Source organism: Salmo salar, chromosome ssa03 (genome assembly GCF_905237065.1).
Source record: "Salmo salar chromosome ssa03, Ssal_v3.1, whole genome shotgun sequence".
NCBI lineage: Eukaryota > Metazoa > Chordata > Actinopteri > Salmoniformes > Salmonidae > Salmo > Salmo salar.
This window is the reverse complement of record NC_059444.1, coordinates 13,791,073-13,817,229: the sequence shown is the minus strand read 5'-3', so window position 1 is coordinate 13,817,229 and position 26,157 is coordinate 13,791,073. Positions and strand designations below refer to the sequence as shown.

At 43.3% G+C, this 26,157-nt stretch overlaps 1 protein-coding gene, 1 long non-coding RNA gene and 2 other non-coding genes across 5 annotated transcripts; 2 read left to right on the top strand and 2 right to left on the bottom strand.

The window, feature by feature from the left end:
- Window positions 1-1,390: 1,390 nt before the first annotated feature.
- Window positions 1,391-13,886, bottom strand: stk25b (serine/threonine kinase 25b). Of its 2 annotated transcripts, NM_001140433.1 has the most exons (12): window positions 13,474-13,836; window positions 7,863-8,093; window positions 7,616-7,672; window positions 7,212-7,320; window positions 3,725-3,882; window positions 3,162-3,347; window positions 2,645-2,790; window positions 2,342-2,447; window positions 2,190-2,261; window positions 1,931-2,067; window positions 1,812-1,826; window positions 1,391-1,711 (listed from the first exon to the last, which is right to left on the bottom strand). In NM_001140433.1, exons 1-12 carry the CDS (start codon window positions 13,501-13,503, stop codon window positions 1,672-1,674), a joined length of 1,287 nt encoding a protein of 428 aa, NP_001133905.1. In that variant the 5' UTR covers window positions 13,504-13,836; the 3' UTR covers window positions 1,391-1,671. The 2 variants fall into 2 exon arrangements, with proteins under 2 accessions (NP_001133905.1, XP_014045169.1); XM_014189694.1 differs by lacking the exon at window positions 1,812-1,826 and having other exon boundaries at window positions 13,474-13,886.
- A 368-nt stretch (window positions 13,887-14,254) lies between these two features.
- trnav-aac (transfer RNA valine (anticodon AAC)) lies at window positions 14,255-14,327 on the bottom strand. The gene has a single exon. It is a non-coding gene; the product is annotated as a tRNA-Val (tRNA).
- Window positions 14,328-14,355: 28 nt separating this feature from the next.
- LOC106598892 (uncharacterized) lies at window positions 14,356-16,432 on the top strand. The gene is made up of 3 exons (XR_001327308.2): window positions 14,356-14,669; window positions 14,786-14,832; window positions 15,914-16,432. It is a non-coding gene; the product is annotated as an uncharacterized lncRNA (long non-coding RNA).
- On the top strand, window positions 15,017-15,089 carry trnav-cac (transfer RNA valine (anticodon CAC)). Its single transcript has one exon. It is a non-coding gene; the product is annotated as a tRNA-Val (tRNA).
- Window positions 16,433-26,157: the final 9,725 nt, after the last annotated feature.

Sequence of the window (26,157 nt, the reverse complement as noted above, 5' to 3'; positions counted from 1 at the left end):
TTTGCCCATCAATTGGATGGGAGGGGAAAAAAATACATTAAAAATATGTGTTTGTTTGCCCATCTATTTAGACTCATGAGTTCAGTGATCCTGTCCAGTTTGAAATGCGATGTTCATCAATAGAGAACATGTAAAAGAGCTCCTTACATTTGGATTAGTGTATCTATTATTTAAAGCTTAGTAGTTGGTATGAGGGTATGCTGGCCAAAATACTAAGCGCAGAAAAGTTTTTCTAAAAAAATAATCCTTTCTCCCTTGATTGAGGTAATCACTGATCTGAATGTGAAGGCAACAGATGACTGGAAGTGAAGGCAATATTTCATAGCACGTTCACCCATCAAATCTTTGTATATCAGTGGTTGATTTGACGTAGAAAGTAAAGGAAGCATTTGAAATGAATTGGAACTAGGCCCACACTATTCCCCCCTTGTCTCCATGCTACAGCTACATGATTGAGAACGCGGTGCTGTTGATCAGCGGTGTCCTGAAGCAGAGGGATGTGGCAGAGCTGCTGCCAAAGTGCCTCCAACTGGGAATGTTTGACCAGATTGGCATCGCCTGCACCCCAACGGAGTTCTACTATGCCATCCTGGTGAACACGTGTGGGTCATCACTAGACTACAATCGGCATCTTCTGTAGGCATTTGTATGTCATTTGATGGGGGATGAGTGACATCTGATTGAATATCTATAGTATGACATTTTACAGAATATTAATGGAAATATCTAGGGCGAGCAGTATTTTTTTTATTTAAGATTTTTTTGTCAAACATTTTGCCAAACGAGCTACTTTGATTATGGTCCTTTCACATCAGAGAATGTTCAAAAATCTGTAACCCAGTGGATGTGTTTGTACAACCTAGTCAGAGAGGGGGTTGAAAAAAAGGTTAAGCATAAACTCAAAACACTAGCCTAGCTCTCATAGTGAAACGCTTGTAAAATGGTGATCGCTCTCAAGGAGTCTTCATACCTATGACCACCCGGCAACAGCGGGCCTGGCTAAGACTAAGGTCACCCGAGGCCCTGCCGTTCACTGCCAGTGTGAGGAATGCTAGGGAGCTTAAAATGACCCGGACAGGTGGAAACATTGGAACTTGCCACCGATCAAACTGGGATGGTGGTTTTTATATTGAACAAAATGTTCAGAGAATTTGCTTCAGATCCAGATTGAATATATATCAAACACTTGCAATACTTGTGTGCTTGATTTGTGTCAAGCACAATGGAATAGTGCCAAAGGTGCAAACTCCATATGCCAGGCAAGCTAAACCAGCCCACCTGAATTATTTAAAATATGTATTTGACTCAGGTGTTATTTGTTGAAATACATTGAATAGAAAACCTGCAACACCCATGCATGTGATGCAACAGACAAGCTCACAAACCCATAGACGTTTCCATAGACTTTATTTTAGGATTGTTTCTCTCTCGATCTAACAGGTATACACAGCACTCTTAATGTCATGGCTTTTTTGTTGTCTTAAATACTCTCCATTCTATAAAGAAAAACTGTAAAAATATTTAATCATAACTAATGAAAAGTTCTCTGGGAGATTGGTCAGGTGGACTAGGGGGCAGAGGGGTTTTCGTGGTCCATGGGGGGGATGTTGGACGGTCTGTGGGGGAATAGAAGTAGACGGAAGGGGATTTGGAGTAGCAGCCAGCAGGGGTTCACCGCGAGGAGGGGGTGGTGTTACCATTGAGCGAGAACCTGATGAATAGAAGAGGGTAGATTTAAATGAGTGACTAGGTGACACTGAAGTGATAAGACTCCAATGAATTGCACTCGTGTCCTTATAGTCATACCTCACCTTTTATTCTTTGTCCTTTCAGATCAGTGGGGTTAGTCACAAAGGACAAGAGATGAGAAAAGGATGTCACTGAAGTGTATTGGAATTGTGTGTGTGGGTGTGCTTGAAGCCAGACTCACCTGCAGACTCTCTCCATCATGTGTGTGACGAGACGGTCAGAGATGCCGGGACAGGACTCCTCAGCCAGGTTAAAGGCATTCTCCAGCTCTTCGATGGCCCCCACGCCACCTCCAGCAGCCCTCCGCTTCTCCTTTAACTAGACAGGACAAACACAGAGATTAGTTCGATTTCAGCATAGATATAAAGTTAATAGAAAAGGAAAATTGTATTGTCCATACAATGTGGACATTCTAATAAGTAGCTTCTGTAACTTGTTACCTCTTTGAAAATGGGAGTGACCAATGCCGACAGACACTGTGACTTGGGTTGGCGTTTCACCGAATCTGCAGACTAAAGAAAAAAAGAAATTCACAGTGTCCCAGCCCAAACTGTTTGTTTGTGTGTTTAAATGTGCACCAACATGGTCTCACCTCTGTATCGGATTGTGTGTATCCCTTCTGTAGTTTGTTCATGGAGCTGGGTCGGACTGTGGGGAAGGTCCACACGGGACTCTGGTTGTCGTCACCATCAGCATCCCTGTAAGAAGAAGAGACAGTAGGTCTGTTTGAGATGTTTAATTCAGTACCACGTAAAATAGAGAACTGCATGTTCTATATCTACAGCCAGTCAGAAATATTCAATATGTTGGTTAGGTTGTCTGTGTGTCTTTCAAAACTGCTTCATCCATTGTGCACTGTATATGTCTGCGCTTGTGTGCGTGTTAAGGGCCTCACATATCTGAGTCGTCTGAGCTGGACTCCTCCCCGTGGCCCTCGGACCTCCAGCGACGGTAGCGGTCGATGAGTTCCGACAGGTAGGCCGTCTTCTTGGTGTAGCGTGTAATGAACTTGTGCTTCACCAGCTCCTTGGCTGTTGGCCTCTATGGAGGGAAAGAGCGTAGTACAAAGACACGCATTCATTCCCATACTAAATATGGCTGCTTTGAGCGCTTTATAAATGAAGTTGGTCTTATGATAAACTTTAAATATAGGTGCCCCAGCAACACAATAGAGGTATTGTAAGTTTATTTCTATGAATAAAACAAACAAATGCTTATAACAGCGTAAGTACACGTGTTCTCTTTTATGGAAGGCTGCCTACAAAGTCATGCTCTTGATAGGTTGTCTACTGCTAGTCCCCTCAAACAAGTAGACTTTTCAGGGCCAGTTTCCCAGAACCCAGATTAAGCCTAGCACTCAACAGAAAATCATTGTCAATGGAGAACTTCAACGGAGAAAGTAATTGACTCACAAAGCGCGGGTCTTTATTGAGGCAGGCCTCCACAAACTCTTTGAAGGGCTTGCTGTAGGATCCCTCCAGGGTGGGAGGGGTGTTCTTAGGAATGAGGAAGAGGACCCTCATGGGGTGCAAGTCTGAGTTGGGGGGCTCCCCTTTGGCCAGCTCAATGGCCGTGATGCCCAGGGACCAGATATCCGCCTGGGAGGAAGCCAGACAAGTGTAAGACAGCCAAGTATATACAGATAAAAACATATGTGCTCACACACAGACACACTTAATATTTATGTGTACAGAATTCATAAGGGATGTGCTGAACATGTATAAAGAGCCTGACATCAAAAACAATTAAGCAGCAGTAGGATTAATGTAAATTCCACCTCAATTCAGTCAATTAAGGAAGTGAAACGATCTTCCAATTCAAAAATAGAAAAATGTTCATTGACAATAAGAGGCTCTTCTCAGATTGGAGTTTCATTGAATATCCTGAACTAACGTAAATAAACCCTGCTGACACTGACAACCCTACAGACTAGGACATATTTGAGCCAACTGCCAACTCCGTGGGGGCTACTGACCTTAAAGTCGTACGCCGACTGTTTGATGACCTCGGGCGCCATCCAGAAGGGAGTGCCCACGAATGTGTTCCTCTTGATCTGGGTGTCGGTCAGCTGGCCCGCCACGCCAAAATCTGCCAACTTCACGTCGCCTTGCTCTGACAGCAGCACATTGGCAGCTGCCACAGAGAGAGGGAGAAGGGGAGGGAGAAAGCAAGGTTGGTGGTCAATATATTAGAATTATAATAATAAATGCCACGTAGAAGACGCTTTTATCCAAAGTGACTTACAGTGAGAACTTACATTTAATAGATATCACAACACTTACAATATTCAAAAAGAAGATGGCAATTAATGTGCTCTATGTCGATCTATTGGCCTACAGCTATTGCTGTGTATAAATCTGTTTTTATGGATGATTCTCCTGCAACATCTCCAGCCCCTGATGAATCAGAACATCTACTGTTTTAACACTGTAACGACATGTAATAGCAAGATTGAACAATATACATGTTGTTTATCGGTAACGTTAGATCACAGCACTACCCTGTTAGCTAAAGAGCACCATTAATTAACAGTTAGCCAGTCGTTTCAGCAGCCCCAATCTAATAGTTTGTTGTACTTGCCCAACACCCTTTATTTTTCATTAGTAGTACCTATATCAGCCAATCACAGTTCGTAATTCCCGGTGAACCTGACTGAGCCCGGCCATCTTCAGTGAGATCGAGGTCAGAAGCTCCTTGGACTGTTCCTCAACTTTATTGAATTTGACCTGTGTTTAGTGCATGCATCTAATTGTAAGTACTGTGACATGTCATTGCTTGCTAAGGCAGTTTAGTTATTTACCATGTTTATGGTACCATGTTTTCCTTTTCCATGTGCTTCATGCAATTGCTAGCTAGCTAAGCCAAGATGTTAGCCAGTCATCTTAACATTAGCTTGCTAGTCTTGGTATAGCACATAAGTAACGCCATATCGTTTTAGGCATATTATTTTACTCATGTTGTCAGGTTAAAGGTATAGCCGTGTTTGTGGACATTTGTAGTATTTTATGTAGCCTCATGTAATTATAAAATGTTGCTACAATATGTAGGTACTGTATGTAGCTAAATGATGCATATAGCCTAAAAGCCTGTCCCTTTCCAGATGAAGCAGTTGGGCACTATTCCACGTTGGTTCTGGTCTCATGCAAGACCTTAGATACATTCCAGTCACGTTTACTTACCAGTAAATAGGTCTTTATTAAGTTTATTTGGCATTGCCCCTTGCATTATGCCATGGCATAGCAGTACCTTCTCATAATATATTCTGTATACCCCCACAGTCTACTCTATGGTATGTCATGTAAGCCAATACTAATGGTTATTTCTTTCCTTTCTATTCCTTCATCAGTGGTGGCTGGTGGCACTTTAAATGGGGAGGATGGACTCATAGTAATGGCTGGAACAGAATAAATGGAATGGTCTCAAACACATCAAAGACCTGGTTTCCATGTGTTTGATACCATTCCATTAAGTCCATTCCATTAATTATTATGAGCCGTCCTCCCCTCAACAGCCTCCAATAGCTTCAATAGAACCACTTTTACACACACTTATACAGTAGGCAGTCAAAACAAGGAGTGTGGTGTGGTTAAACCCAGTATCTGTAATAAACCTGTTCTGAAGATATCTTGGACTGGACAGATCTGTGTCGGCTGAACCGTATATCCAATGGCACCTATGGCTTTCTACTAAGGCCCCGTTCCAATGGTCTTCCCAGATCAGTCTTTAGTATTTTTTCAACTATTAAAGACATGCTCCGGTACTTTGACATTTTTTGTTTGGCTGGATGTGTCAATGTGTAGATCATACCTGCATAATATACACTACATAACCAAAAATATGTGGACACCTGTTTGTCAAACTTCTCATTCCAAAATCAAGGGCATTAACATCCGCCAAACCAAGATTAGTTTGTCAGACTGCCAGATGGTGAAGTGTAACTCATCACTCCAGAGTACGCATTTCCACTGCTCCAGAGTCCAATGGCGGCGAGCTTTACACCAGTTTAGCCGACGCTTGGCATTGTGTACGGTGATCTTAGGCTTGTGTGCGGCTGCTCGGCCATGGAAACCCATTTCATGAAGCTCCCGACGAACAGTTCTTGTGCTGATGTTGCTTCCAGAGGCAGTTTGGAACTCGGTAGTGAGTGTTGCAACCGAGGACAGACTATTTTTACGCGCTTCAGCGGTCCCATTCCTTGAGCTTGTGTGGCCTACCACTTTGCGGCTGAGCTGTTGTTGCTCCTAGACGTTTCCACTTCACAATAACAGCACCTACAGTTGACCGGGGCAGCTCTAGCATGGCAAAAATTGGACTGACTGACTTGTTGGAAAGGTGGCATCCTATGACTGTGCCACTTTGAAAGTCATGGAGCTCTTCAGTACGGGCCATTCTAATGCCAATGTTTGTCTATGGAGATTGCATTGCTGTGTGCTCGATTTTATACACCGGTCAGCAACAGATGTGGCTGAAATAGCCAAATCCACTAATTTGAAGGGGTGTCCACATACCATGTTGTGTATGAGGAGAGTTACTGTCTTACCTCGATTAGCCACAAAATCCCAAGTTTAAAAGCGACAGTTTTCTGGAAGCTGTGCCATTTTCCCCACATTCACCCCCACGTGGGCCAGCCCCCTAGCAGTTTGAGTTTCAGCCAATGAGATTCAGCCCCTTGTCATTTGAGTGACAGCTAGCACAATGCAAACACAGTAGAGAGAGCAATGACGTGCTGTACATATCTACACATTTGTGACGTAGTATGCAATTTTCGGGGACCACTTTTGGCTCATGGGCGCTACTTTCAGAACTACTGGCTAAAAAGTATGCAAAAGTACCGGAGAATATCTTTAACAAAACTAAAATGGGAGATTGGAATAAGGATCATTATTACTGGCAGGCCCATTTCTTGTGCACTTTACATAAACTCAACCGCAGGACTGAATATTTATCACTCTTAGAACCTAATGAAGTCTTTGTGCTTTCGGAGTAGCAGGTTTATGAGTATCACATGCAGAATATTGCTTAGCCTATTACCATTTCATTGTTGCTGGTTATTTGAAGAAATGTCCAAAACTGTTCTACTTATTGTATATACTGTATAGGCCTACTGTATGTATGTGTGTTTATTTTCAGTCTTCGGCCCCTATCTATTTTATCAAAACATGTTTCCGCACGGTTTTGAACCAGGGACCTGGACCGAGCAGAGACTGTGCATCAAGTAGATAAAACACGTGCAGACACTGAGACCTTTAGTTCGGGGAATGAAAAGTCGGTTCCGCAGCCACAGCAGCTGCTGTTTACTTTTTGAAAATATGTGTTAGGCGAACGTGATAACCACTACACTACGTAAACTGCCAGGAGAGTGCAGGCTCAGGGTATCATTTTGATGGGTGGGGGATTCTGTTAGGGGGTGCTGTCCTGTTGCATAGACAGATTGATAGAGGACCAAAGGGAGCAGCCTGCACCTTTGATATCTCTGTGGATCTTCCTCTCAGAGTGCAGGTACTCCAGTCCCTTCAGTATTTCCCTCAGTATGGTGGCGATGTAGGTCTCTTCTAGAGGCCCAGGACGTAGCTGAAGAGAGAGAAATAGTGGGAAGGGACGGAGAGAGATAATGGGAGAGAGAAAAAGAAAACGGGGGAGGGAGAAAGGGAGAGTTTCTTGCTGAGAGCCTATTTAGATTATTGCAAAATACATGTGCTGTGTACATCCTCCAACTCATTTTCCAACTCATGCCTTTGTATTGTAAGTCAGAATTTATTAATCAGACATCTAAGTCAGCATTTATTTATCAAACAATTGGCATTGATTCAATTAAATACAATTGTACTTATCCCCTCAGGGGCCATTAGGAAAGGCATTGTCTTACCAGGTCCAGAGCTGATCCCCCACCTAAATACTCCATGATGATCCACAGCTTAGTGCCCTGGAGAAACAGAGACCGAGACGTTTTCAATGCTAAGGCCTGCTGTGAGATTTGACCTGAACATAGGCAGAAGTCTGAGTGTGTGAGTTTGTGTGTGTATATATTTGTGTATGAGTGATATGTATGTATGTCTGTGTGTGTGTGTGTGTGTTTCTTTCAGTCTCTGTCTATCTATGCATTTTAGCTTTACCTTCAGGTAGGAGCCATAGTACTTGGTGACAAAGGGGCTGTCACACTGACTCAGTACAGTGATCTCCTGCTGTATGTCTTCGATCTCGTCCTCGGCTTCCTCCAGGTCAATGATCTTGATGGCCACCACCTCTTTGGTGCGGTTGTTGATGCCCTTGTAGACCTCTCCAAAGGAGCCCTTCCCAATACGCTCCTGCTTGGTGAAGTATTCCTCAGGGTCCAGCCTGGAATTCTGCTCCACAAGAAAGCAGTGACATCATAGAAGGACCTAGTAAGCTTTTTTTATTATTATTTTATGGGGCAGATCAGCTTTAATATTGCAGATAGATTGTAGCTTCCATCAATGTAATTGTCTGCATCACTTCCAGTCCCCCATATACTGCAAATATATATAAACTTAGCAAAAAAAGAAACGTCCCTTTTTCAGGACCCTGTCTTTCAAAGATAATTCATACAAATCCAAATAACTTCACAGATCTTCATTGTAAAGGGTTTAAACACTGTTTCCCATGCTTGTTCAATGAACCATAAACAGTTAATGAACATGCACCTGTGGAACGGTCGTTAAGACACTAACAGCTTACAGACAGTAGGAAATTAAGGTCACAGTTGTGAAAATGTAGGACACTAAAGAGGCCTTTCTACTGACTCTGAAAAAGACCAGAAGAAAGATACCCAGGGTCCCTGCTCATCTGCGTGAACGTGCCTTAGGCATGCTGCAAGGAGGCATGAGGACTGCAGATGTGGCCAGGGCAATAAATTGCAATGTCTGTACTGTGAGACGCCTAAGACAGCGCTACAGGGAGACAGGACGGACAGCTGATCGTCTTCGCAGTGGCAGACCACGTGTAACAACACCTGCACAGGATTGGTACATCCGGACATCACACCTGCGGGACAGGTACAGGATGGCAACAACAACTGCCCGAGTTACACCAGGAACGCACAATCCCTCCATCAGTGCTCAGACTGTCCGCAATAGGCTGAGAGAGGCTGGACTGAGGGCTTGTAGGCCTGTTGTAAGGCAGGTCCTCACCAGACATCACCGGCAACAACGTCGCCTATGGGCACAAACCCACCGTCGCTGGACCAGACAGGACTGGCAAAAAGTGCTCTTCACTGACGAGTCGCAGTTTTGTCTCACCAGGGGTGATGGTCAGATTCGCGTTTATCGTTGAAGGAATGAGCGTTACACTGAGGCCTGTACTCTGGAGCGGGGTTGATCGATTTGGAGGCGGAGGGTCCATCATGGTCTGGGGCGGTGTGTCACAGCATCATCGGACTGAGCTTGTTGTCATTGAAGGCAATCTCAACGCTGTGCGTTAGAGGGAAGACATCCTCCTCCCTCATGTGGTACCCTTCCTGCAGGCTCATCCTGACGTGAGCCTCCAGCATGACAATGCCACCAGCCATACTGCTCGTTCTGTGCGTGATTTCCTGCAAGACAGGAATGTCAGTGTTCTGCCATGGCCAGCGAAGAGCCCGAATCTCAATGCCATTGAGCATGTCTGGGACCTGTTGGATCGGAGGGTGAGGGCTAGGGCCATTCCCCCCAGAAATGTCCGGAAACTTGCAGGTGCCTTGGTGGAAGAGTGGGGTAACATCTCACAGCACGAACTGGCAAATATGGTGCAGTCCATGAGGAGGATATGCACTGCAGTACTTAATGCAGCTGGTGGCCACACCAGATACTGACTGTTACTTTTGATTTTGACCCCCCCTTTGTTCAGGGACACATTATTCAATTTCTGTTAGTCACATGGCTGTGGAACTTGTTCAGTTTATGTCTCAGTTGTTGAATCTTGTTATGTTCATACAAATATTTACACATGTTAAGTTTAAAAATAAACACAGTTGACAGTGAGAGGACGCTTCTTTTTTTCCTGAGTTTACCACACACACACACACACACACACACACACACACACACACACACACACACACACACACACACATAGTACCAGTCAAAAGTTTGGACAAATGGTGGCTACTTTGAAGAATCAAAAATATCAAATATATTTACATTTGTTTAACACTTTTTTGGTTACTACATGATTCCATATGTGTTATTTCATAGTTTTGATGTCTTCACTATTATTCTACAATGTAAAAAATAGTAAAATAAAGAAAAACCCTGGAATGAGTTGTATATACAATACCAGTCAATATATTTTCCTTTATTAAGTTCTAACCCTACCACCCCTCCCCTAATTGGAGTAAACTAGTGGCTTCTACTTCCAGCTTTATACGTACTATATACATTTTACGGGCACAATCTATTTTACAGTAGTTATATTTTGTTGATTTTTACTCCTGTCCTTCCTCTAACCTCAACCTCTCCCATCTATTTCTTTCACCAAAGTTCTGAACCTATATACGTTTGACAGACACAGTATGTTTTACATTAGTTATCTTGTTATTAGTTGTTATTATTATTCACAACCTTCAGCTCCATTCAACCCCTCCCATCTATCTCTCAACACCATCCATATTGGATTTCTATTTGCCATATATTTTTCAACTGTGGTGTGATGTTTCACAAAAGTTCTGAACCTTCTATTTTCATAATTTCTACAGATTGCAAATAAATAAAATAAAAATGTTGCTAAATGTATTATATTATTGATCGATTTAATATTGCTTTTCAAATCTGCAGGTAAATGTTGCAATTCTACAGCCATTCCTGGACCTGTATCCAAAAAACGAGCTACATATGGACAATACCAAAACAAATGATCTAATGACTCTGTCTCTTTGCAGCAAAATTTGTTCATTTATTTTATTTTTATTTAACCTTTATTTAACTAGGCAAGTCGGCTAAGAACAAATTCTTATTTACAATTACGGCCAAACCTGGACAACGCTGGGCCAATTGTGCGCTGCCCTATGGGACTCCCAATCACGGCCAGATGTGATACAGCCTATATAACATTCTATTGGTTGCAAGAATTTTGTATAATAATTTAAATTGAAAAATTCTAAGTTTTGAATCAGGCATCGTTTTGCGTATCAGTTCATAAACCATGTGCCATGGAATCGGTACGTCAAAAATCTCTTCCCAACTATTTTGCAATCTATATGGCACAGCTGTCAATGTTTTGGTCCTTAAATTACACTGGTATACTTTTATCACAATTTTCTTTAAACAATTATGGTCTTCAATGCAGGGCCGACAGACAAGTTCCCTACTTTTTTCCACTTCCACTTTCCTCTTCCATTTTTACAGTAATGCTGCAATTAGTTGGTTGTAATTTTGGGTAGAGCAGACATTTCCATATATGTTTGTTAGCTTCATGTGTGACAACTCCACCAGTCCTATTTACAGGGTTCAATTCTCGGGCCGACTCTCTTCTCTGTATACATCAATGATGTTGCTCTTGCTGCTGGTGATTCTCTGATCCACCTCTACGCAGACGACACCATTCTGTATACTTCTGGCCCCTCTTTGGACACTGTGTTAACTAACCTCCAGACGAGCTGCAATGCCATACAACTCTCCTTCCGTGGCCTCCAACTGCTCTTAAACGCAAGTAAAACTAAATGCATGCTATTCAATTGATCACTGCCCGCACCTGCTCGCCCGTCCAGCATCACTACTCTGGACGGTTCTGACTTAGAATACGTGGACAAATACAAATACCTGGGTGTCTGGTTAGACTGTAAACTCTCCTTCCAGACTCACATTATTAAGCATCTCCAATCCAAAATTAAATCTAGAATTGGCTTCCTATATCGCAACAAAGCATCCTTCACTCATGCTGCCAAACATACCCTCGTAAAACTGACCATCCTACCGATCCTCGACTTCGGTGATGTCATCTATAAAATAGCCTCCAACACTCTACTCAACAAACTGGATGCAGTCTATCACAGTGCCATTCGTTTTGTCACCAAAGTCCCATACACTACCCACCATTGCGAACTGTACGCTCTCGTTGGTTGGCCCTCGCTTCATACTCGTCGCCAAACCCACTGGCTACAGGTCATCTACAAGTCTCTGCTAGGTAAAGCCCCGCCTTATCTCAGCTCACTGGTCACCATAGCAGCACCCACTCGTAGCACGCGCTCCAGCAGGTATATCTCACTGGTCACCCCCAAAGCCAATTCCTCCTTTGGTCGTCTTTCCTTCCAGTTCTCTGCTGCCAATGACTGGAACGAACTGCAAAAATCACTAAAACTGGAAACACTTATCTCCCTCACTAGCTTTAAGCACCAGCTGTCAGAGCAGCTCACAGATCACTGCACCTGTACATAGCCCATCTGTAAACAGCCCATCTAGCTACCTACCTCATCCCCATACTGTATTTATTTATTTATCTTGCTCCTTTGCACCCCAGTATCTCTACTTGCGTATTGATCTTCTACACATCTACCATTCCGGTGTTTAATTGCTATATTGTAATTACTTCGCCACCATGGCCTATTTATTGCCTTAACTTACCTCATTTGCACTCACTGTATATATACTTTTTGTTTTCTTTTGTTCTGTTGTTGTGTCTTATGAACTGTATGTTTTGTTTATTCCATGTGTAACTCTGTGTTGTTGTATGTGTCAAATTGCTGTACTTTATCTTGGCCAGGTCGCAGTTGCAAATGACACCTTGTTCTCAACTAGCCTAAGTGGTTAAATAAATGTGAAATAAAAAATAAATAAAATGTATGATATAATTTACAAAGATACTTTTTATTTTTTTATTCCCCAAACGTTTTGTTTATTTATTAGTATATTTGGGTTTAATCACAATGTTTGTTGTATTATTTGTTCAGTTTTTTTTCTGATGGATTAAATAGAAATTGAAAAAGAAAGTGATATTTGGGAGATGATTTCCATTTCAATAACTGAAAGTGCGAGGTTGTAATCTGAATAAAAGGGAAAAGGCCATTCTTTATCATGGAGTGAAACGTTCTTATGAATTTGCTAGAGAACCAGTTTGGATTTAAGTATAACTTTTGTATAACTGAAGCCTTTAGTGAGAGGTCTAATTAATGATTTAATCATTTCTGCTCTCTGAATTCATATTCATTATGTAAATAGGCCCTTTTAATTTTGTCTGGTTGCCATTCCAAATAAAATGGAATATTCCCAATACGCTCCTGCTTGGTGAGGTATTCCTCAGGGTCCAGCCTGAAATTCTGCTCCACAGGAAAGCAGTGACAACATAGGACTTAGTAAGAGGCACAAATACAGGCTTTATTAGCTCGCAAACTGGATCTGTCAAGACATTTGGCCATTCTGGTTTTGGATAAACTATTTGTAAGAGGTTATTACAGTTTAGAAAGGTAATTTGATCATATGTTGTGCAAATAGGCTACAATATAAATCGTGAAAATAGGCTACACTGTTATTGGTTAGCTGGTTTACTTGATGGGGATTAGGAGGATGTGTGTTGTTGACAGAGACAAGATTAAACATTGGAGGCTGAATGAATTTCGGATGGGTGTGTACATCTCCGCTATCTTCGAAATCTCCAGTCGTCTGTGTCAGTGTGTAATGGTTTAGCTAGGCGCCCCCACCCACCTAAACCCGCCCATCTATTCATCGAATGCCTCGCAGTCATCGGGGTTCGCCTTGGCTAAACGGGGTGACAGTCCCTACAGATTAAGCTACCTACCTGGTTCTGCATGTCGCGTAGGTGCGCCATCCGGTCGGCAGGTTTGACAGGAAAAGGGCAGCCGCAGCCCTTTCTGCCTGAAAGACGGAGTTGTCAAAATTCCTCTATCTTATTTTCCCTCCTCTCGAACCCCTTCCGTTAGCAGGTTGGCTAACCAAATAGCTAAACACCCAAGCTATCGTGCTGTCACTCCGCAGTGTTTTCGGCCTCGAATCGCCCGACGGCGGGCTTTACAGCCCGGCCAAGATGCAAGCTATGTATCGTGTAACTCCATGTATAAGAGTGACATTGAACAGGAACAAAATGTTTCCGTATATTAATATTTAATTCATATCAAAGAACACTCAGCCTGTTCTTTATTTGTTGCTTGAGGAGGACAAAATAATGGGTTGAACAGCGCATGTGCGTCTTTCAAGGAGTGCAGGGTTGTGGGAGTTGTATTTCCACGCGCAGTCGCGTCAGACACAAAGTACATTTTATCCACAGTTCATCGTATCATACACTGTTGCCATTTATCTCCAATTGTAGCAAGTTGTTACATAAACAACTATAATATGCAACGCAGTAAATATGTAACTCCAAGGGGGTTTTGTTTCAAACTGAATAATTATATATCCCAAAGGGGAATGATTATTAAATGGCTTTTACGTAATGTGATTGAAGAAATGTCCAAGTCCCCCCTTCTATTTAGTCAATGTATTTGTTGTGAGACTTAGGGTACTGCCATTTATTTGTTTACTTTATTTATTTGACTTAGGGTACTGTCAAATTTTGGAAAAAGTGTTTCCGCCCGGTCTCGAACCGGGGACCTTTCGCGTGTTAGGCGAACGTGATAACCACTACACTACGGAAACTAGGTATGAAATACACTCCACATCTGAAGTTACATCGATAATTCATCCAAATTACAAAATGACTGGTTTCCTTACCCTGTAGTGTTGGTAGTTTATGGACAAGGTTTGACAGCAATCCATGCTTTTATTTTGTTTCCCTGACACTGGGAAATACAAGTTTTAGCATTTGTGGCACAAATCTAATGAAAGTCAATAGTAGCTATTTTACCATTTCCCGCTCTTTATGTCGAAATGATCTGTTAGTGACAGCATTGAGCTACACAATCAATTTGAGTTTCTTTAGGTTGATTTGGACATGAAGCACGAAAAATGTAATATTTGGGAGGGGATCAGCTGGACCTGGTAAGGACATTGGCTCCCGATGGGATAAGTAAAATTGTGTTGAATTGAAGGCTCTTCTCTCACAGAGCAATTATTGTCAGTGTAATATCACTCATTTCCCACTACTCTCTCTTCAGCTACATCCTGTGCCTCTAAAAGATACCTGTATCGCCATCATACTGAGGTAAGTACTGAAGTACTTTAACTCAGAGAAAGATCCAACAGTCACATGTCTGTCTGTGCAACAGGACATCACAGTTAAAGGTCCTCGGTTCGTGACAAGATTTTACTTTAAGATAATTTTGGTGAAAATAGGCGGTCGGGGTTTGCCACTCCTAATGATCAGCACTATTTCTTTTCAACTGTCAGTTTCCGTAGTGTAGTGGTTATCACGTTCGCCTCACACGCGAAAGGTCCCCGGTTCGAAACCGGGCGGAAACATATTTTAACAAAATAGATAGGGCCAATAACAGAAAATGAACAAATACATTGGCCTACAGTAGTGTTTCCCAGCTCCCAGAATGATTTTATTTGGCCCCCCAAGTAAAAAAAAAAGTTATTTTTAATTGTTAGAATAAAAGTTTGTAAAAATATCTGCAAAAAGTGATTTACATTTTGTAGATCTGTTCCAAAGTATTCCCACGCATAATATGTTATCAAATACAAATGTAAGCAAGGTTTGAAATTATTATATTTTAGTAAAATATTATATCTGTTTGGGCTTCTTGTGGTCAATTTGCAGTCTACAAATTATGTGTAATTATGTTCCTGCCCCCTAACCATCCGCTCAAGAAAAAAATTGTCCCGCGGCTGAATCTTGTTGATGATCCCTGGCCTACAGTATACATAAATAGAACCGTCTTGGACATTTCTTCAAATAACCAGTGGCAATGCAATGCAAATAAACTAAGCAATGTCTGACTTCATTAGGTTCTCTGAGCTCGATGAACCCCCCCACCCTGACAAAATGACACCCAAGTTCCCCTTTCTTTCAGTTTCCGTAGTGTAGTGGTTATCACGTTCGTGTATAGCCACAACGGAAATTTTGATGACCTTATTTGACCTTTTCTGCTGCTTTTCAGACACGGTTTGATCCCACTTGTTAAGTAATTAAAACACTAAACAATCCCAATACATTAACTGTTGGTCACTCTATTATATATTATTATTCTAATATGTATTCATTATAGAATTGTGTCAGTTATTAATGATAAACCTTTAAACTGCACTCTTCCTCCCCTCCCTCCCATCTTTTAATTTTTCAGCTCCAGATGACAAAACTTGCACACACTCCAAGGGTTGCAGGACTGCCGACTTCCTTTTGGTCACATATTTTATTCAGAGAAATATGCAATAAACCAAAGACATTGCTTTACCTGTGAATGTACTTTATTGAAGACTTTTTGATAATGGATATGTAGGTGTAAATATCTCCAATCCTAAAATATAATGGCGCATACATAAAATATACAAGTTATTACAATTTATTTACATTGGGTCCAATGTGGGTGTATGAGAGAGTCATGTTTTGTAACAGACAAAAGCACACAGACTATTGTGTGTGTGTGTGGGAGAGAGGGAGAGAGAATATGTGTGTGAATGTTGAATTTTATTTTTTCTTGTCAGCCACCATCTCTCCTAACCATGATCTTTCCACCAACTGTGAGAAAGCACAACTGCACATGTCCGTTGTGGAAAATGGATAACATAATCTGTATGCCTAAATATCTCCAATCCTAAAATAAAATGGACCATACATATAAAATAAACAAGTAATTACAATATATATTGACATATTTACATACTAATGTGTGAGAGAGAGAGAGAGAGTGTGTGTGTGTGTTATATTTTTTCTTGTTAGCCACCCATCTCTGCTTTTCTGCTTGATAAAAAGCTGAGGTATGGAACTCCCTCCAGGTCACCTCTCTCTCCATTCCTTGGCCTTGGTTGCCTGATGACTCACCCTGAATTTGAATCGCTACATACATTCATTGTGGAGAACAAATGTCAGTGGATGGTAGCCAGGGAATGGCCTTGGTACATAACAAATCATTTTGCAGGACAATAAACATATTTGCCTGCCACTCCTGGGAACCCTGTACATATGTGAGGGCTGTTGGGGCCCTGTTTCAGCTCCAGATGACAAAACCTGCACACACTCCCAGAGGGTTTCAGGTCTGCCGACTTCTTTTTGGTCATTCATTTTAATCAGAGAAATATCCAATAAACCAAACTGTTGCTTTAACTGTGAATGTACTTTATTGCACACAATCCTACATTTTTTTTTGTTGCATACATAAAATTAACTATGTATTTACATTGGGTCTACATGTGTGTGTGAGAGAGAGGCATGTTTTAGATATTAGGAGTAATTATGTAGCTATTGATAATGGATATGTAGGTGTAAATATCTCCAACCCTAAAATAAAATGGAGCATACATAAAATAAACAAGTATTTACAATATATTTACATTGGGGATAATGTGTGTGTGACAGAGACAGAGAGGGAGTGTGTGTGCATGTTTTATTTTTCCCTTGTCAGCCACCCATCTCTGCTTGTCAGTCTTGATTGGCCCAGTGTATGCACTTCTGGGTGAGGCTGTCAGGCAGTGGTGGAGTGCATGGCAGATCTGAAAGAGAGATACACAAAGTGACAGTAAGTATATAGCTCAACAACATGTTTGTGCACATCTGTTGGTGTGACTGAGTGAGCGTAAGTGTATGTAATACCGTTATGAATGACCTGTATCCATCTGGGAATCCTCAAAGGTTTCTCCCTTCATGGCCAGTGTAGTAGTAACTGGTGCAGCTAGTAAATGAAATGCCACAGCAGAGGACTGCTGTGACTGCAGCTGAACTGCTGGGGGTGGCAGATCTAAAAGAGAGGCACAATAATCATACAACTCAAGTGTAAGGCCTAGATTCAATCAGATCAAGCGTTAACCGGCGATAGCCGACACCCACATACAGTAGCTGATGTTTTGGCGGTGTCTGAGGTGGAACTGTGCTGGATCTGTCAATTCAGTAAGCAGCTGCTCTTGATCATTATCACGAAACTACACCGTCCTACTCGTGGTACAAGTTCAGAACGAGAAAGTGTAGGTTATATAGAAATAATGACGCTCAAATTTAAAATCATTAAACTAAACCATGAGAATTTCTATCAGCCTAATCGAGGTGTAGATTACATCTCAAATTCCAGTGTTCTAAATTGTAAACAGGGCTGCGTGAGATCTCTGTTAATGCAACTTCGTGCAGCCAATGACAATGTACGCTTTAGGTATAATGCCCGGAGCCACTTGTGAATTTCACAGCTCTAACACAATTCCAACTCAGACACCGCCAAAACAACAGCTATGCAGATGTCGGCTAAAGCGGATGTGATTGAATAGAGCCCCAAGTGAGGGAGATTATGCATGTGTGTATACATGTATGTGATAATTACCTCTATCACCTGTTGCGGCCAGTGTAGCAGGGGCACATAATAATAGTAGAAAGAATGATTTATTTCAGCTTTTATTTATTTCATCACATTCCCAGTGGGTCAGAAGTTTACATACACTCAATTAGTATTTGGTAGCATTGCCTTTAAATTGTTTAACTTGGGTCAAACGTTCCGAGTAGCCTTCAACAAGCTTCCCACAATAAGTTGGGTGAATTTTGGCCCATTCCTCCTGACAGAGCTGATGTAACTGAGTCCGGTTTGTTGGCATCCTTGCTCGCACACACTTTTTCAGTTCTGCCCACAAATTTTCTATAGGATTGAGGTCAGGGCTTTGTGATGGCCACTCCAATACCTTGACTTTGTTGTCCTTAAGCCATTTTGCCACAACTTTGGAAGTATGCTTGGGGTCATTGTCCATGCTTTAACTTCCTGACTGATGTCTTGAGATGTTGCTTCAATATATCCACATCATTTTCCTCCCTCATGATGCCATCTATTTTGTTTAGTGCACCAGTCCCTCCTGCAGCAAAGCACCCCCATAACATGATGCTGCCACCCCCAGGCTTCACGGTTGGGATGGTGTTCCTCGGCTTGCAAGCCTCCCCCTTTTTCCTCCAAACATAACGATGGTCATTATGGCCAAACAGTCCTATTTTTGTTTCATCAGACCAGAGGATATTTCTCCAAAAAGTACGATATTTGTCCCCATGTGCAGTTGCTAACCGTAGTCTGGCTTTTTTATGGCGGTTTTGGAGCAGTGGCTTCTTCCTTGCTGAGCGGCCTTTCAGGTTTTGTCGATATCGGACTCGTTTTACTGTGGATATAGATACTTTTGTACCCGTTTCCTCCAGCATCTTCACAAGGTCCTTTGCTGTTGTTCTGGGATTTATTTGCACTTTTAGCACCAAAGTATGTGCATCTCTAGGAGACAGAACGCAGCTCCTTCCTGAGCGGTATGACAGCTGCATGGTCCCATGATGTTTATACTTGCGTACTATTGTTTGTACCGATGAACGTGGTACCTTCAGGTGTTTGGAAATTGCTCCCAAGGATGAACCAGACTTGTGGAGGTCAAAAAAAAAAAACTGAGGTCTTGGATGATTTCTTTTGATTTTCCCATGATGTCAAGCAAAGAGGCACTGAGCTTGAAGGTAGGCCTTGAAATACATCCACAGGTACCTCCAATTGACTCAAATTATGTAAATTAGCCTATCAGAAGCTTCTAAAGCCATGACATCATTTTCTGGAATTTTCCAAGCTGTTTAAAGGCACAGTCAACTTAGTATATGTAAACTTCTGACCCACTGGAATTGTGATACAGTGAATTATAAGTGAAATAATCTGTCTGTAAACAATTGTTGGAAAAATTACTTGTGTCATGCATAAAGTAGATGTACTAACCGACTTGCTAAAACTATAGTTTGTTAACAAGAAATGTGTGGAGTAGTTGAAAAACGAGTTTTAATGACTCCAACCTAAGTGTATGTAAACTTCTGACTTCAACTGTATATGTGTGTGTGATATTTACCCGAACCACATTACAGGCAGCATTCGCACTGAGCTAAAGAGTAGAGCTGCCGCTTTCAAGGAGCAGGACTCTAACCTGGAAGGTTATAAGAAATCTCGCTATGCCCTCCGACGGACCATCAAACAGGCAAAGCGTCAATACAGGACTAAGAACGAATCCTACTACACCGGCTCCAACAGTCATCGGATGTGGCAAGGCTTGCAAACTATTACAGTCTACAAAGGGAAGCATAGCCAAGAGCTGCCCAGTGACACGAGCCTACCAGATGAGCTAAATGACTTCTATGCTTGCTTCGAGGCAAGTAACACTGAATCAAATCAAATGTATTTATATAGCCCTTCTTACATCAGCTGATATCTCAAAGTGCTGTACAGAAACCCAGCCTAAAACTCCAAACAGCAAGCAATACAGGTGTAGAAGCACGGTGGATAGGAAAAACTCCCTGGAAAGGCCAAAACCTAGGAAGAAACCTAGAGAGGAACCAGGCTATGAGGGGTGGCCAGTCCTCTTCTGGCTGTGCCGGGTGGAGATTATAACAGAACATGGCCAAGATGTTCAAATGTTCATAAATGACCAGCATGGTCAAATAATAATAATCACAGTAGTTGTCGAGGGTGCAACAAGTCAACACCTCAAGAGTAAATGTCAGTTGGCTTTTCATAGCCGATCATTGAGAGTATCTCTACCGCTCCTGCTGTCTCTAGAGAGTTGAAAACAGCAGGTCTGGGACAGGTAGCACATCCGGTGAACAGGTCAGGGTTCCATAGCCACAGGCAGAACAGTTGAAACTGGAGCAGCAGCACGGCCAGGTGGACTGGGGACAGCAAGGAGTCATCATGCCAGGTAGTCCTGAGGAATGGTCTTAGGACTCAAGTCCTCCGAGAGAGAGAAAGAAAGAAAGAAAGAAAGAGAGAGAGAAAGAGAGAATTAGAGAGAGCATACTTAAATTCACACAGGACACCGGATAAGACAGGAGAAATACTCCAGATATTACAGACTGACCCTAGCCCCCCGACACATAAACTACTGCAGCATAAATGCTGGAGGCTGAGACATGAGGGGTCAGGAGACACTGTGGCCCCATCCGATGATACCCCCGGACAGGGCCAAACAGGCAGGATATAACCCCACCCACTTTGCCAAAGCACAGCCCCCACACCACTATCTTCAACCACCAACTTACCATCCTGAGACAAGGCCGAGTATAGCCCACAAAGATCTCCGCCACGGCACAACCCAAGGGGGGGTGCCAACCCAGACAGGAAGACCACGTCAGTGACACAACCCACTCAAGTGATGCACCCCTCCTAGGGACGGCATTGAAGAGCACCAGTAAGCCAGTGACTCAGCCCCTATAATAGGGTTAGAGGCAGAGAATCCCAGTGGAGAGAGGGGAACCGGCCAGGCAGAAACAGCAAGGGCGGTTCGTTGCTCCAGTGCTTTTCCGTTCACCTTCACACTCCTGGGCCATTTGATTTGTCGGAGGACAAACCATCCACAGAGACAAACTGATATCTTTCCAACAGATAAGATCTAAACCAGGCCAGAACTTGTCCGTGTAGACTCATTTGGGTTTCCAATTTCTCCAAAAGAATGTGGTGATTGATGGTATCAAAAGCAGCACTAAGGTCTAGGAGCACGAGGACAGATGCAGAGCCTCGGTCTGACGCCATTGAAAGGTAATTTACCACCTTCACAAGTGCAGTCTCAGTGCTATGATGGGGTCTAAATCCAGACTGAAGCATTTCTGAAACATGCATTTCTGAAACATGTATGGGAGCATCAGCTGTTCCAGACGACTATGTGATCAAGCTCTCCGCAGCCGATGTGAGTAAGACCTTCAAACAGGTCAAAATTCACAAGACCGCAGGGTCAGACGGATTATCAGGATGTGTACTCCGAGCATGCGCTGACCAACTGGCAAGTGTCTTCAATGACATTTGTCTGAGTCTGTAATATCAACATGTTTCAAGCAGACCACCATAGTCCCTGTGCCCAAGAACACTTAGATAACCTGCCTAAATGACTACCGACCAGTAGCACTCACGTCTGTAGCCATGAAATGTTTGAAAGGCTGGTCATGGCTCACATCAACACCATTATCCCAGAAACCCTAGACCCACTCCAATTTGCATACCGCACCAACAGATCCACAGATGATGCGATCTCTATTGCACTCCACACTGCCCTTTTACACCTGGACAAAAGGCACACCTATGTGAGAATGCTATTCATTGACTACAGCTCAGCGTTCAACACCATAGGTCCCTCAAAGCTCATCACTAAGCTAAGGACCCTGGGACTAAACACCTCCCTCTGCAACTGGATCCTGGACTTCCTTACGGGCCATCCCCAGGTGGCAAGGGTAGGTAACAACACATCTGCCATGCTGATCCTCAACATGGGGGGCCCCTCAGGGGTACGTGCTCAGCCCCCTCCTGTACTCCCTGTTCACTCATGACTGCACGGCCAGGCACGACTCCCACACCATCATTAAGTTTGCTGCTGACACAACAGTGGTACGCCTGATCACTGACAATGATGAGACAGCCTGTAAGGAGGAGGTCAGAGACCTGACTGTGTGGTGCCAGGACAACAACCTCTCCCTCAACGCTATTCAAGACAAAGGAGATGATTGTGGACTACAGGAAAAAGAGTACCGATCATGCCGCCATTCTCATCGACAGGGCTGTAGTGGAGCAGATTGAGAGCCTCAAGTTCCTTGTCGTCCACATCACCAACAAACTAACATGGTCCAAGCACAACAAGACAGTTGTGAAGAGGGCACGACAAAACCTATTCCACCTCGGGAGACTGAAAAGATTTGGCATGGGTCCTCAGATCCTCAAAAGGTTTTACAGCTACACCATCAAAAGCATCCAGATGGATTGCATCACTGCCTGGTATGGCAACTGCTCGGCCTCCGCCCGCAATGCATTACAGAGGGTAGTGCGTACGGCCCAGTACATCACCGGGGCCAAGCTTACTGCCATCCAGGACCTCTATACCAGGCAGTGTCAGAGGAAGGCCCTAAAAATGTTCAGACTCCAGCCACCCTAGTCATAGACTGTTTTCTCTGCTACTGCATGGCAAGCGGTACTGGAGCGCCAAGTCTAGGTCCAAGAAGCTCCTAAATAGCTTCTACCCCCAAGCCATAAGACTTCTGGACAGCTAATCAAATGGGTACCCAGACTATTTGCATTGCCCCCCCCTCCCCGTAACGCTGCTGCTACTCTCTGCTATTATCTATGCATAGTCACTTTAATAACTCTACCTACATGTACATATTACCTCAATTACCTCGACACCGGAGCCCCCGCACATTGACATTGACTCTGTACCGGTACGCCCTGTACAGAATATAGCCCCGCTATTGTTATTTACTGCTGCTCTTTAATTATTTGTTATTCTTATCTCTTACTTTTTTGGGGGGGTGGGGTATCTTCTTAAAACTGCATTGTTGGTTAAGGGCTTGTAAGTAAGCATTTCACTGTAAGGTCTGTTGTATTTGGCGCATGTGACAAATACAATTTGATTTGATTTGATCACACTGCTTCAGGTCTACAGGCCTCTAGAAGTTCCAGCGTGCCTCTCCAGGTCTGGAACAGCTTGGTGGAAACACGGTTACCTACTATCACCCACCGAGCCTGGTTGGCAGATCTGAAAGATAGGCCCAATATTATTTTAATGACAAAGCCTTGACTACACACTAACCTAAAGAATAACCTAAAGAGTGTGTGTGTGTTTGTGTGGGGCGGGGGCAACCACGCAGCAGACTTCATTTCCGAACTGCTCATTGTACTTGCCTTCGCAATCTTTAGTGTGTGTGATCTGTGTTATTGTGACTCAGAAGTGAGTAAACCTGACCACATCCTTGTAGTAGGACATTCAGTGATTAGCTTTGGGGGGGAAAAAACAGTGTACAGTAAAAATGATATCAAATATTCAGATCTGGATTGACAAGTACGCTAAATCATGTGACATAACAAAACCTCTAGGGCTTAGTCTACACAAATTAAATAAAGGATGCAGGACCTGAGCCCTAGGACCAGGACTACCTGGCCTGATGATTCCATCTGGTCGTGCTTCTGATCCAGTCTCTGCTGTTTCTGTCTGTGGCTACGGAACACTGACCTGCTCAGGATTCACTGAACACTGACCTGTTGAGGACTCACCAGAAGTGCTACCTTGTCCCAGACCTGCTGTTTAATTCTGTCTCTCTCTACCGGACCTACGTCTCAACCTCTAAATGCTCAGCTATGAAGAGCCAACTGGCATTTCCTCCTGAAGTGATGAACTATTTCACCCTCTTTATAACCACTGTGATTATTATTTGACCCTGCTGGTCATCAATGAACGTTTAAATGCCTTGAAGAGCGACCTGGACTAAATGGCTGTACGTTTTTATAATTACCATCAGCACAGCCAGAAGAGGACTGGCCACCCCTGAGAGCCTGGTTCTTCCTAGGTTCCAGCCTTTCTAGGGAGTTTTTCCTAGCCACTGTGCTTCTACGTCTGCATTGCTTGCTCTTTGTGGTTTTGGGCTGGGTATCTGTATAAGCACTTTGTGACATCTGCTGATGTAAAAGGGGCTTTATAGATTACATTTGAAAGATTGTTTGTATAAGCTGCATGAATGTGTGATCTTTCAAATAACAGAATAACAGAACAGTAGGAAGGCTATTGTTGCTGTATTGTAGCCTACTGCATCCCACCCCAAACTTTTATTCAGGTTAACACTCGCAAGGCCGCCGGGCCAGATGGAATACCAAGGCGTGTTCTCAAAGCATGCGCAGACCAGCTGGCAAGTGTCCTCAAAGACAATCTCTTATTGTCCCAGTCTGTATAACACGAATGTCTGGCAACCCGAAGGGTGTGAGTTTGAATCTCATCACCGACAACTATATAACGTAAATGTCTAGCAACCCAAAGGTTGTGAGTTTGAATCTCATCCTGGACAATTTCAGCTAATTAGCTACTTTGAAACTACTTAGCATGTTAGCTAACCCTTCCCCTACACCTAACCCTAACCTTAACCCTTTTAGCTAACCCTTCCCCTAACCCTAACCTTAACCCTTTAACCTAACTTCTAAACTGAACCCTAACCCTAAACCATAGGCTAGCTAACGTTAGCCACCTAGCTAGAATTCGTAACATATCATACGTTTTTGCAAAATTAGTAACATATAGTACATTTGTAAATTCATAACAATTGGATGTTTTGCAAATTCGTAACATATCATACAACTTTTTATTCGTAACATATCATACGAAATGGGTGATGGACATTGACAAATTAATACATACCATACAAAATGTGACATATTTTGGCCAGAGAGTGATTTTATTTCGCCCCTCATGTTTTTTTTATATATACTGCTCAAAAAAATAAAGGGAACACTTAAACAACACATCCTAGATCTGAATTAAAGAAATAATCTTATTAAATACTTTTTTCTTTACATAGTTCAATGTGCTGACAACAAAATCACACAAAAATAATCAATGGAAATCCAATTTATCAACCCATGGAGGTCTGGATTTGGAGTCACAGTCAAAATTAAAGTGGAAAACCACTCTACAGGCTGATCCAACTTTGATGTAATGTCCTTAATTAAAACAAGTCAAAATGAGGCTCAGTAGTGTGTGTGGCCTCCATGTGCCTGTATGACCTCCCTACAACGCCTGGGCATGCTCCTGATGAGGTGGCGGATGGTCTCCCGAGGGATCTCCTCCCAGACCTGGACTAAAGCATCCGCCAACTCCTGGACAGTCTGTGGGGCAACGTGGCGTTGGTGATTGGAGCGAGACATGATGTCCCAGATGTGCTCAATTGGATTCAGGTCTGGGGAACGGGCGGGCCAGTCCATAGCATCAATGCCTTCCTCTTGCAGGAACTGCTGACACACTCCAGCCACATGAGGTCTAGCATTGTCTTGCATTAGGAGGAACCCAGGGCCAACCGCACCAGCATATGGTCTCACAAGGGGTCTGAGGATGTCATCTCGGTACCTAATGGCAGTCAGGCTACCTCTGGCGAGCACATGGAGGGCTGTGCGGCCCCCCAAAGAAATGCCACCCCACACCATGACTGACCCACTGCCAAACCGGTCATGCTGGAGGATGTTGCAGGCAGCAGAACGTTCTCCACGGCCTCTCCAGACTCTGTCACGTCTGTCACGTGCTCAGTGTGAACCTGCTTTCATCTGTGAAGAGCACAGGGCGCCAGTGGCGAATTTGCCAATCTTGGTGTTCTCTGGCAAATGCCAAACGTCCTGCACGGTGATGGGCTGTAAGCACAACCCCCACCTGTGGACGTCAAGCCCTCATACCACCCTCATGGAGTCTGTTTCTGACCGTTTGAGCAGACACATGCACATTTGTGGCCTGCTGGAGGTGATTTTGCAGGTCTCTGGCAGTGCTTCTCCTGCACCTCCTTGCACAAAGGCAGAGGTAGCGGTCCTGCTGCTGGGTTGTTGCCCTCCTACGGCCTCCTCCACGTCTCCTGATGTACTGGCCTGTCTCCTGGTAGCGC

Bases quoted from the DNA above. Each gene is read 5' to 3' on its own strand.
- stk25b (NM_001140433.1), bottom strand. From the start codon at position 13,503: ATGGCGCACCTACGCGACATGCAGAACCAG. The intron at 8,094-13,473 runs GTAGGTAGCTTA...CTTGTGGAGCAG, and splicing joins TACGCGACATGCAGAACCAG to AATTCCAGGCTGGACCCTGA. The intron at 2,262-2,341 runs GTGAGACCATGT...TTTTTTCTTTAG, and splicing joins ACACACAATCCGATACAGAG to TCTGCAGATTCGGTGAAACG.